Source organism: Mycteria americana, chromosome 1 (genome assembly GCF_035582795.1).
Source record: "Mycteria americana isolate JAX WOST 10 ecotype Jacksonville Zoo and Gardens chromosome 1, USCA_MyAme_1.0, whole genome shotgun sequence".
Classification (NCBI taxonomy): Eukaryota; Metazoa; Chordata; class Aves; order Ciconiiformes; family Ciconiidae; genus Mycteria; species Mycteria americana.
Window position 1 is genome coordinate 162,223,695 of NC_134365.1, and position 12,752 is coordinate 162,236,446.

At 40.5% G+C, this 12,752-nt stretch overlaps 1 protein-coding gene across 7 annotated transcripts in view; it reads left to right on the forward strand.

The window, feature by feature from the left end:
* The window catches only part of TMTC4 (transmembrane O-mannosyltransferase targeting cadherins 4), a 61,570-nt gene that overhangs the window by 16,935 nt on the left and 31,883 nt on the right, over nucleotides 1–12,752 (forward strand). For all 7 annotated transcript variants that reach the window (XM_075526340.1, XM_075526360.1, XM_075526351.1 and 4 more), the window contains one exon: nucleotides 11,170–11,267. In XM_075526340.1, the coding sequence (XP_075382455.1) occupies nucleotides 11,170–11,267 (98 nt within the window). The remainder of the gene's footprint in view (nucleotides 1–11,169; nucleotides 11,268–12,752) is intronic.

A 12,752-nucleotide genomic window follows, 5' to 3' on the forward strand; every position in this document is an offset into this window, starting at 1 on the left:
CATCCTAGGTGCAGGATCCAGCATTTCAACTTGTTAAATTTCATTCCATTAGTCATAGCCCAATACTCCAATCTATCTAGATCCCTCTGCAAGGCCTCCTGTCCCTCAAGAGAGTCAACAGCACCTCCCAGTTTGGTATGATCAGCAAACTTGCTAATGGTGCATTCAACTCCTGCATCTAGACACATGACCAATTCGCCTCAGCCTCTTTTTCTATGTTAGATTCTTCAGCCTCCTAATGGTCTTAGTGGTTCTTTACTGGACTTCCAGGTTGTTGATATGTTTCTTGTGTTGGACACCACACTGAACACAGTACTCCTGATGTGGCCTGATAAGAGCTGAGCAGAGAGGAACAACCACTTTCCCTGACCTGCTGGGTATGCTGTAGCTAGTACAGCCCACTGTGTATTTAACCTTTTTCGTTGCTGCAAAGGCACACTACTGAGTCATCTTCAACTTGTCAACCAGGAACTCCAGATCCTTTTCTGCAGAGCTGCTGCCTAGGCAGTCCCCGGCCTGGACTGTTGCATGGTGCTGGCTTTGATATTCATGAGGCTTCTGTCAGCCCATTCCTCCAGCTTGTCATGGTCCCTCCAAACGGCAATCCTGTTCTCCACTGTACCCATGTATCCACTAGCTGAACCCCACCAACCACCACAAATAGTTTTACTTTCTGCCCTTGCTATGATTTTTTTCCTTTGGGACGGGAGGTTGGTCCAACCCATCAGGCAGCTGTTTGAACATTAGTGTCTGTATAGGAAAGGGTAGTGTCTGTATTGGAAAGGGCAGCTATAAAGAGAATGGAGGCTCTCTCTTCACAAGAAGCCTTATGGACAAGACAAGGGGCAATGGGTACAAGTTGCACTGGGAGAGGTTTCGCCTTGATATAAGAAATACATTTTTTACAGTGAGAACAATCAATCACTGGAACAACCTCTCCAGAGACGTGGCAGAGTCCCCATCACTGGAGGTTTACAAGACACGATTGGAAAGGTTAGTAGGTAATCTCATCTAGGCTCCTTTTCCCACGAAAGGTTGGACCAGATGATCTTTGGAGGCTCCTTCCCCTGGGCTGTTCTGTGGTTCTATGTTTGTATGAAAGGCTTTAGGAAAAGGTAACCAAATATGGGGAAGTGTCTGTAGTAGAGTATGACTTTTCAGTGGGTTTGTTGTATTAAAGTAAATGTGAAGTTTTACCCTTGGATGCCTCCATTCAGGTGGTATGAATTTCCTTCTTTTGTGAACAGTTCTTCTAGCCATTCACAAATAATAGGGTAAATAAGGAGTAAAGACCTTTTTATCTGAGTTTAGCTGAGTTTGATTCTGCATAGATTGAGGGAGTCAAAGATGGCAAAAACTGTCTTAATCCTAAATGTAAGTTGATCTCATTCTGAATATAGGTAAAGAACAAGCATTTTAAAAATATGCATATATAGTTTAAAGAATGGACTTAAACAATGTCCCCTAAGCAGCAAAGAGAAAATACCATTTCTTCTCTCAGAATGTTTTCCTTCTGCTGGCAAATCCACAAGATCCAGAAAGTCTGCAATACCACCAGTGCACATTGATAGTTCTGGTCCAAGTTAAGAGTTGGTATTGCATCACTTTCTAGGTCAGACCAAGATGGTCATTTATCTTTGTGCAATAGTCTTTGTTAGTAAGGAAGAGGGGGAGAAAACAACCAAAAACCCCTCTGTGCGTTCCATTGCATCAGTCTTATGTTTCTAATCAAATATAGCTGCTTTATGATTATCCTGCAGAAAAGTGGGGTTTACCAGTTTGTTCTAACATCCTGTTTCCTTTTGTCCTGCTAGATTTTTATATATTAAAGGCAAGCATGACCCTAAACCTTAGGTCAACTGCATGTGTCCTTGTTTCTGGATTTGGCTGTCACATGTATATAGCACTTAGGTCACCAGCTTTATACAAGCAGTAGGAGAAGAACTATCAAAGGTGTTTTTTTTTTTAAAATTGTTGTTAATAGATGCATGAGAGTGTGACTCTTGGAGTACTTAAAAGAGGGTAGAGCTCTAAGCCCTTCAGGATTTGTGGACTGTATTTGTATTGTCTTTCCAATACAGTTACCAAAACATGTTTGATGCTAGTTTGTTTTTAATGATGAACTTTGAGTGAGCACCAGAGTAAAACAAATATTGAAAAGCCTGAGTTCATGCTACTGATATGGTTGCGTCCTCAGTAACATATACTGTTTTGTCACCAGCAGCATCCCAATCCTGCTCTTGGACAGATAGGTTATCTAAGTCTTTCATAAGGAACCTGACTATTCTTGGAGCAAGGCAATGTGGGATTTGTGCACAGCTGAGTTCCAGAAATCTGTTTGTTTTTCACTAGCGTAGACATAGTTGTTGAACTGTCGTCCTTGAAGTCTTCTCTAAGAGAGACAAAAGTCATAGAAGAGAGACTGGTTAGTCCTTGTTTTTGCCTGATGTCTAAGTGAATGAATGTAAGAAATTTTTTTGGCTTGGGAGTAAGGACTCATAAAATGTCTGTAGAGGATTTGGGGGTGCTGTGGGGAAGTATATATAATACTGAAAACAATCAGGAGATCGGAAAAAATATCAGTGTCAGACTGGAAAACTTCCAAAGGAAAATAATGGTTTTTGTAAAGCTCAAGATATACTGCAGCTTGTTTGCCTGATGTAGTTTATTTGTGGTTTTGGTGGATTTTTGGGTAGACAGTTTCTTTTAGCCGGAATCTGTAGCATTAATTATTTTTTTAAAGTATCAGCATTTAACACACTATGTGGGCTATAAAATTATGTCTTACTGAAGTTCTAAAATTCTGTTACTTTTTCCCAATATACAGTTTTTTATGTTACCATCTTTGATAGGATAACATTTATATTGCAAGGAACTAATCTGTTGTTCTCATTCTGTCCTGCTGTTTTAAAACACAACTGTGGGGACAAATCCACTGCATAGGCTTTGGAGACAGCAAGAGCTGACAACTGTTTAGGTATGTTCTGAAGGGAATTGTGGGTTATTAACTTTGTTGAATTGTAATGCAGCTTCTCTGGAAATTCATAGGGCTTTTTAAAACTGCTGTAGTATTCATTTTGCCTTCCTTTGTCTTCAACCTTGACAGTGATCCAGTTGCATGTATTTGCCATCTGCATTGGCGATCTCTGAGTGATGCAAAATTATGAGTTTGTGATATTTGCTTCATGTGAATAATAATGGCCTGGATATTAAATAGGGGATCAACTGTTTGCTCATATGCTATGACTTCTAAAAATGACTTTGTTCTGGTTGTGTGTTTCTGTTTTGTTCTGTTCTGTGTAGTCGCCCGTTAATCATCTACTAGTTCATTGCTAATTTAATAAAACATGTGAAGTAGACTGTGGTGATGAGTTTTGTGAATATTGGAGGTTTGTATTATGGAGTTTTCCTATAGATTGGAAATGCTTAAGTCTCCTGTGTGAGAGAGATCATTGTTAAGGTATGGGGAATTTGTTAGCTATTTTGCAATTGGTCAAGAGGTATTCACTATTATTAAACATGTGGGCCCTGATTTTTCAACTGTGTGCCCTACTGTTCATATTTGAACATATTGGCAGGGAATAGTTGTATGTGGAAAAACTAACAATTTTGTTATTTTAGTGGGCAGAGGAGAAACAATAACCTTTTTTTGTAGAATTAGTGCTAGATTTTGCTTGTCCAAGATGGTGTAATTCAGGGATAGATAATCCCTTTACTGTAGTGTGTATGTAATCAGTTTGAGATGCTTGGATATGTTTAGGAATGGCATTTGTTATTGTAATTTCATTATTAAGTGAAACACTGAGCTGAGCTGCAGTAGTATGTACATTTGGAGACACACAAGACGATCTCAGACTTAAGTTAATCCTAACAGTGGATTCTTATGTGATCTTTTAAGACTAGGTAATTTTTCCTCCTTTGCTTAGCAATTCACAAGCAGGGAAATCTTAGAGCTTGGTTAAATGAGTATCTGTAGTAGTTTAGTTGGAAGATACCATCCCCACAGGCAAGATCATTCAATGGAATATATGATGGTTTGTGATCTATTTCAGTCAAAAATTAAAAATTCCTGCAGGAGCTCAACATAACTTACTTTGCTTTGACTTTCAAAGGAGTAGGTGCTTTCACAGAATTAATTACCGGGTTTCACCTGAAGATGGTGACTACTTAAACTGCTCCAAGCTGTCACCTGGCTGAGCTCAAAGTTGCTCAATTAGCTTTGAAGAAGGAGATGCCAAATGCCTAAATGTCTGAATTCACAGAATCGCAGAATCACAGAATCGTATAGGTTGGAAAAGACCTTTAAGATCATCAAGTCCAACCGTAAACCTAGCACTACCAAGACCACCACTACACCATGTCCCTAAGCACCTCATCCAAACGTCTTTTAAATACTTTCAGGGATGGTGACTCCACCACTTCCCTGGGCAGTCTGTTCCAATGCTTGACAACCCTTTCAGTGAAGTAAAATTTCCTAATATCCAGCCTAAACCTCCCCTGGTGCAACTTGAGGCCATTTCCTCTTGTCCTATCACTTGTTACCTGGGAGAAGAGACCGACCCCCACCTCGCTACAACCTCCTTTCAGGTAGTTGTAGAGAGCAATAAGGTCTCCCCTCAGCCTCCTTTTCTCCAGGCTGAACAACCCCAGTTCCCTCAGCCGCTCCTCATAAGACTTCTGCTCCAGACCCTTCACCAGCTTCGTTGCCCTTCTCTGGACACGCTCCTGCACCTCAATGTCTCTCTTGTAGTGAGGGGCACAAAACTGAACACAGGATTCGAGGTGCGGCCTCACCAGTGCCGAGTACAGGGGCACAATCACCTCCCTAGTCCTGCTGGCCACACTATTCCTGATACAAGCCAGGATGCTGTTGGCTTTCTTGGCCACCTGGGGACACTGCCAGCTCATGTTCAGCTGCTGTCGACCAACACCCCCAGGTCCTTGTCTGCCAGGCAGCTTTCCAGCCACTCTTCCCCAAGCCTGTAGTGTTGCATGGGGTTGCTGTGACCCAAGTGCAGGACCCAGCACTTGGCCTTGTTGAACCTCATACAATTGTCCTTGGCCCATCAATCCAGCCTGTCCAGGTCCCTCTGCAGAGCCTTCCTCCCCTCAAGCAGATCAACACTCCCGCACAACTTGGTGTCATCTGCAAACTTACTGAGGGTGCACTCGATCCCCTTGTCCGGATCATTGATGAAGATATTAAACAGAACTGGCCCCAACACAGAGCCCTGGGGAACACCGCTTGTGACCAGCCGCCAACTGGAGTAAACTCCATTCACCACCATGCTTTGGGCCCGGCCATCCAGCCAGTTCTTTACCCAGCGAAGAGTAATTCATAATAAGTGTTTGGATTATTGTTTGTTTGACTTTAAAGTGAGACTAAGCTTGGTACTCTAAATGTAGTATTTCCTTCAAATCCTTAACTTCTAAGGAATTTGTCTTCATTGACCTGTGGATTTAGGACACTGCAAAATAAGGTTTCTCGAAATAGGATTAGCGTTTAGGAAGACAGAGTTGAGGTGTATCGTCAATGTGCTGCTCATAAATTTAGGATCAGTCAATTCCACGCTGTAAAACAACTTTGTGTATGCATCCTTGCTCTAGAAATGCTTATACTTAAGTCTAGCAGTCTAAATGGAAGAGCCCGCATGGCTTGTTTAGGGTTTATATAGGTATTTCATTGAATCCCTTCAACTTTAATCTCCTCAGACTTAACGTACTCCTAAAGAGGGACCATCTGAGCAACCCTTTTTGGTTTCTTATAGAAACACTATATTTTTCTAGCTTAAAAAAAAAAAGAAGCAAGAACTCTCTTTCTTTGGCATGCTTACAATTTTGTCCATCTGTTAGAGTGGCACAATGCCCACTCACAATATGGTGTACCAGTTTCAACCAGGCACAGGTGCCAATGAAAGATTGGTTTCGTTTTCTGACACCAGATTTTTCTGGTGGGAAGCAGCACTGTATTAGGGGAATGTGCTTTGTTAGACTGATTACTTCTGTTGGCATCTGTGTATCTCATAATAATAATTAGCACTTATGCAGTGCTTTACATTTTCAAATCACTGTTAAAAAAAAAAAAACAAACCAAAAACGATTGAATGCATTGCTGAATGACGGTCTTTTGTATCTATTTTTCCAGCCTAGTTTACTGAGATTTCTGCAGTTGGAGGGGCAGGGGGCTGTTCTGTGTATTGACCCAGGAACAAGCACAAGATAAAATGTTTCTTAATTGAAATTCTTTCTCTTTGAAGTTTAATCACTGATGAATTTTCATAATACTACAATTCTATATATGACTGTATTGACCTTTTGAGGCTGCAAAACACAGGAACAGAGATTATGGTTTTCAGGAGGAGATCTTGATCACAGAATCACAGAATGGTTGAGGTTAGAAGGCACCTCTGGAGGTCACCTGAGCTGACCTGCTCAAGCAGGATCACCTAGAGCCAGTTGTCCAGGACTGCATCCAGATGACTTTTGAATATATCCAAGGATGGAGGCTTCACAACCTCTCTGGGCAACCAGTGCCAGTGCTCGCTCACCCTCTCAGTAAAAAAGTGTTTCCTGATGTTCAGACAGCACCTCCTTTGTTTCAGTTTGTGCCCATTTTCTCTGGTCCTGTCACTGGGCACCACTGAGAAGACCCTGGCTCTGTCATCTTTGCACCCTCCCTTCAGGTATTTATGTACATTGATGAGATCCCCCAAGCCTTCTCTTCTCCAGGCTGAACAGTCCCAGCTCTCTCAGCCTTTCCTCATAGGAGACATGCTCCAGTCCCTTCATCATCTTACTGACCCTTCGTTGGACTCACTCCAGTATGTCCATGGCTCTTGTGTAGTGGGGAGTCCAGAACTGGACACAGGACTCCAGCTGTGGCCTCATCAATGCAGAGTAGAGAAGAATCCTCTCCCTTGGCTTGCTGGCAATACTTTGCCTAATCCAGGCCAGGACACCATTAGCTCTCTTTCCTGCAAGGGCACATTGCTGGCTCATGTTCAACTTGGTGTCCACCGGGACCCCCAGGTCCTCTTCTGCCAAGCTGCTTTCCAGCTCGGTGGCCCCCAGTATGTGCTGTGCCTGGGCTTGTTCCTCTCCAGGTGCAGGATTTTGCAGTTCTCCTTGTGGAATTTGATGAGATTCCTGTCATCCCATTTCTCCAGCCTGTTGAGGTCCCTCTGGATGGCATTGTGACCCTGTGGCGTATCAGCCACTCCTCCCAGTTTTATGTCATCCGCAAACTTGCTGAGGGTGCGCTCTGCCCCATCATCCAGATCATTAATGAAGATGTTGAACAGGATTGGACACAGTATTGACCCCTGGGGTACACTGGTAGTTACTGGCCTCCAATTAGACTTAGACAATTGCCACTGATCACCACCCTCTGGGCCTGGCCATTCAACCAGTTTTCAATCCACCTCACTGTCTGCACATCCAGCCTGTACATCAACAGCTTCTCTATGAGGATCTTACGAAAGTCCAGCCTTACTAAAGTCCAGGCCTTTGATGCTGTCTCCCGTAAGATCCTCATTATGGGTCCCACTTTATTTTTCTTTTGCTGGGTGCTTTTACCATCTCTGAGAGTCCATACTTAAGCTTGGCTACACTTGACGTGCTGAGACATTCCTGGCATCTGAGACTTGGGATGTTCACAAGAAGACAAGTCTGTTTCTACACAACTTTGAATGTGTGCCTATTGAATGGCATTCGATTATCAGGTTTTTTCACCAGACCATTTCTCCAGTTTGTCAATGGAATTCTGACGTCCGTCCCCTTAATATGCTTCCTGGCCATTGCAGCCTGGCAGCACCTCTGGACTTAATCAGCATATTCCTTGTTCTATCATGCAAACTTTTAAAATTATCTATTAGAGCCAGATGAAGGAATGACCCAATCCAGAATGTATCTTTACATTCTTGACAATGAGCTAGACTCTTAGTGTAGTTTTCCAGCTGTTATTTGTACCCATTCTATAATAATTACATGCAGCCCATATTTTTTCGGGCATATTTTACGCTGTCTCCAGTGGTATTCTCATGCCTTCGTGAAGGCAAGGTATAGGATGTTTATGCATTTGCTTTCATTGGGAAGGTCCTTTTTTTTCCTGTCCAAGTCAGAAATTACACTTAGTTTAATATAAGTGGCTAAAATATGTCTTTGGCAAACAATTAATCATATCCTTTTATGTTTTAGAGGGTCACCTAGAAAATATTTTGTTTTAAGTGGGTTTTTTTCTGGGTAATTCTGACCAGTGAGCTTAGCTTTGTTTCTTTAGCTTGTTCTTTCATATCTCTTTTCCTCTTTAAAAGTAGATATGTAGGTATTGTTTTGTTTTATTTCAGGCTTCTGGATTCTCATGTGTTTTTCATGATTTCTCAGAGGTAACAGTTGAGATTACTCTGGGTTGTATAGGACCTGTTGGAGTAAATTTAATCTATCATAATTTAAAACAGATTAACTTCTGTAAATTCTGGGTCTTGTAGTTCACTATTTTTGCTTTTGTTCTTGCTCCCTTTCTGCTGGTGTTGTGCTTGCCATCTGATTGCAGCTGACCTCTTTGTGAAAAAATGGAGCTAAAAGTCACAGAACACTTCTGTTTTCTTGGCATTGTCCATTTTCTTTCCCACTGAGTATTGGAATAACTCCTGCTGCTGCTCTTCTTACTAATATATCTATGGAATTGTAGGTTTTGTTCTTTACGTACATACCTTTTCTCATTTTGTGATATGACCTTTCTGAGTTTGTTTCTGTACGAGTGTGCTGCTGGTGTACTTGTCCTTGATAATTTGACCTAGTTCCTTTTTTCCTATTACTCCTTATGTTTCAAATCATCAAAGCGTTTGTGAATCGCCAGCTGGTCTCTTACTATACATACTTCCCACTATCTTCCATGTTAAGATAGTTTGCATTTGTGTACTGAATACTGCTTGTCTGAGAAGTGCTCAGTTGTTCTGACTTCTTTCCACCAGAATTTGATTCTGGGAAGAAGAAACCTCTCAGCTGAAGAAAGTATACTTCAGTAAACTCAGGGAAGTCCATTGGCTTTGTTCACTGTTCTCCCTTTTACACTTACTAAGAATGACTGATTGTAATTTTGTGAACACAGTCAATTACTTTGCCTTCCATCTTTGCATTCTCTCAGCTAGTTTATTTCTACATTAAAAAAAAAAACAAAAAACAAACCAAAACAACAACAACAAAAAAACCCCAAACAAACAAAAAAACCAAACTAAAAGTGAATTTCAAGAACTAGCTGAACAGTCTGTTGTATTGCAGAGTCTGAAGAGTTGAAGAGCTCCTTCAAGGGATGCATTTAGGACAGATTCCTTTTATTCTTAGCAATACTCTTAGAACAAATTTTGAAGCCCCTTTCTCCATGAATTGCAACCCTCAGTTGTTCTTCTGTATAACTGATGTGAGTTGGAGTTTCCTCCTTGCTTTTTTTTTTTTCCCAGTTGCAAGGTTTCTTTAATTTAGTCATTATTTATTTTGTATTTCCATGTTTTATTTTGGTATTATTGAGATGTGTATGACTTCTTTCCTTCAGAAGGCTTTCTTTTAACTTTATAAAATCTGCACCTCTGATGTTAAGTCTTACCTCACCTGTGACGACATAATTTGGAGTGAAGAAGGAACAAATGCCTACTAGGTATTGCAATGATGAATCTCAAACATCTTAATTTCACTCTGTTGAAGCTTTAAGTCTTAGGTAAGAAAGGAGTGCTAGAAGCAACTTCAAAACCTGTTTTTCCACATATTTTTATGAAAACTTCTGCTCTCTGCCACAAAAGTAGTCTGCTTCAAAATGAGAGGAGGCCTATGTCAGCAGATGCTTTTCACACTTGTTATGGTTTGTATCTGACCCAACAACATCTGAGCTAGTATACTAGTTTCCCTTTATAATCAGTGAAGAGAGCGAGCTACTTCTCTGAAAGGTGGACAACTGCATTTAATTAGGTAGCTTAATCCCTAAAGGTGTCCCCTTCTCTCGACCAGTTAGAAAGGAAGCCTAGTATACTAGCTTAGGTATAGGTGCCTACTTCTGGTGAAATTAATCTTAATTCTGCCATTTACTCTTCCCATATACCATCATTGAAGTTCTATTTAAGTACTGAGGGTCAAACGTGCATTAGCAGTAGGGAAGAACTGCTCTAGAGATCAAGGGAAGTAAGAAAGGGATTCAGTCAATGAATGTAGAGTTCAACTTTGTTTTTTCACGTGCCAGGTCAAAGATTGATTCTTGTGATGCCTGTAGAGCCCATGTTGTTCGAATCAAGAAACTGCCTCTGAATGAGCTGAGTGCTTCCCTCTGTTGCTTGCACCTGTGGAGTAGAGGTTTTGACAGATATGTTTTTATGTGAAGTACCCATGTACTCTGTGTGTGATAGTACCGTGGCTGAAGTAGGGCTTATTGTTACATTAATCTCAGAAATGCCTGCTTGTAGTACCCAAAATCAGCTACATGGTGCAGTCTTTAAAGACTCTTTCTTTGAGTAGAAGCTGTAGTTATTCTTGATCTCTTAACCCCAGAGTTCCTCACCCTGCTGTAAAACTGCTTCCTGAGTGCAAGAACTACCTGCTTCTCTGCTCAGATGCTGAAATTTTTGAGCTCCGTGGCATTCCATTGCAGTGCTAATGAAATGACATGAGGTACTTGCTAAATGCAGCAGCCCTGGAGAAGCAGCTCATTGTGCTTTTGTAGATTAGACTACAGTTAAAACAGTTTGCGTGTGTGACACTTCATGTGTAACCATTAGAAAGAATTTCTTGTTCTTGTGGTAGCTTGGAAGAGAGTGGCCAGTAATGATAGAGCTCTAGCTAAGCATGATAAATGTGTCTAAATATTGGGAATTAACCTTTGCAGATGATGAATTGTGGAAACTATGTGAAGCTTCTGCCATTCTAATTAGTCTGGCTAAAACGTCTAGCAAACAGGGAGATTTCTACTGTCTCTGAGAATAGAAAATGACTGCAATAAAGGGACAAATGCCAGCATATTGCAGGAGGTGCCCTATGCTTTTTAAGTCTGTGTATCCAGATCTTGACTGATAGAAAAGACTGTGAGATGAAATGCTGTATGTTTTTAAAGTTCTAATTTTTATTTAAATGTCTAACTTTACCTTCAGATGTATAAACCTAATGTTATGGCATGCTTTATTTTGACAGATAAGGAAGGACATAATTTTTCTGTATTCTGGGTGCTGGTGAGTGTTATCCTAGGTGCAATAGCCATGCTGTGCAAAGAACAAGGAATTACAATACTGGTAAGAATCCTCTTACTGACTGACTTTTGACCTCAGCATCTGTCAGGTGCAGTTGCAAAGGCTACAAAGATGAATCTTCTCCACAGCTAATAGCATGCACACCTTTTTGTTCTTTCCAGAAAACTAGTTAATGTTGACAAAAAGCAGTATTCTAGTAGATCTGTCTTGATTGTATCCCTGCCAATCTGTTGGAATTCTTCATGTTATCTTTTTTAAGCAGGTTGCATATATCTGTTAATTTCTTCCAAAATTTAAAAGTTTTACAGTGTTAGTTTCAACATGTATCTTGTTCGTTAGCCTAGTTTTTTAATGTAATTGTCAAGATAGCAGGCCTACAAACCTCATGGTGAAGGCTTACGAACAAAGACATAACTGGAGGAGAGCATTTTTAAAAGCTCCACCTTCTTGCTTTTGTGACCAGTGTAATTAGAAGTAGGGCCATTGTTTATGCATTTCTAATACTGAATCTCTTCCTTCTGTCCCTTATTTAAGGATCTGTCTATGCAAACAGATATAGTTACTGTTCATGTTCATTGTGCTCTTGCTTTTTATTACTTCAGTGAAGACATTGTGTTTTGGGTGACCAAATCAGCCACCTGAAATGCTACATCTGTGATTTTTACCTTTTATAATAGCTGTGTGCCTTTATAAATAAATCAAATTTGTAGCTTTAACTGACATAGATAAAGCAACAGAATCAGAAGAATTCTTTGCAGGAAGGACCCTCTTGTCCTTGCTAGAAAAAAAAGGAGAAGAAATTACAGAAAACTTCTTGCTTTTAGGGCATTATTTTTGGATAGATGTTTGTAGAGTAATGTATTTTTCAAAGGTGTCTGTAAGGAAAACATAAGGAATTCTCTTAAAACATGGTGTGATTATTTCCTTTAGTGGTATGAAGTAATTATTTGAGCCAGCAGACACAGAATTGTTATTGGATCTGGGTTTTTTATTTGTTTGCTGTTGCACTGGTAGGACGATTATATTTATTGTTGTGCTGAGGGGCACGGGTCAGAGGAATGAAGGGATAAATCACAAATTAAAAAGATTGCTTGTAGGCTGAATGTAGTTTTCAGCAGGATTCTTGCCTTCCTATCTCCATGCAAGTGAGCCAAAAGCCTTTTAACTGCCAGGTGGCCTTTCTACATGGAGCCACGCTACTCTCTAACCTGTCTTCTGTCTTCTCCCTTTGACTGTTAGAAAGAGACTTATGGTGTCCCAGTGTCCTAACTCTTTGCCTCATCTGGAACTATTTTTACTGTCTTTTTTTCCATTTAGTCTTTAGAACATTGATGTAATTTCCAAAGTTGTTAGTATATAGACTAAATATTCAAGGATTGTCATGGTTGGCGATTGCTGAAACATTGAAGGGAAAATGTTAAAGTTGGATTTTGCTGGTCACCTCAACAGAATTACCCCTGGATATATTTTGGTTGCTTGCTTGGGAGTAATATGTGCAAGTGTAGTCCTGCAAAGCACTGAATATGC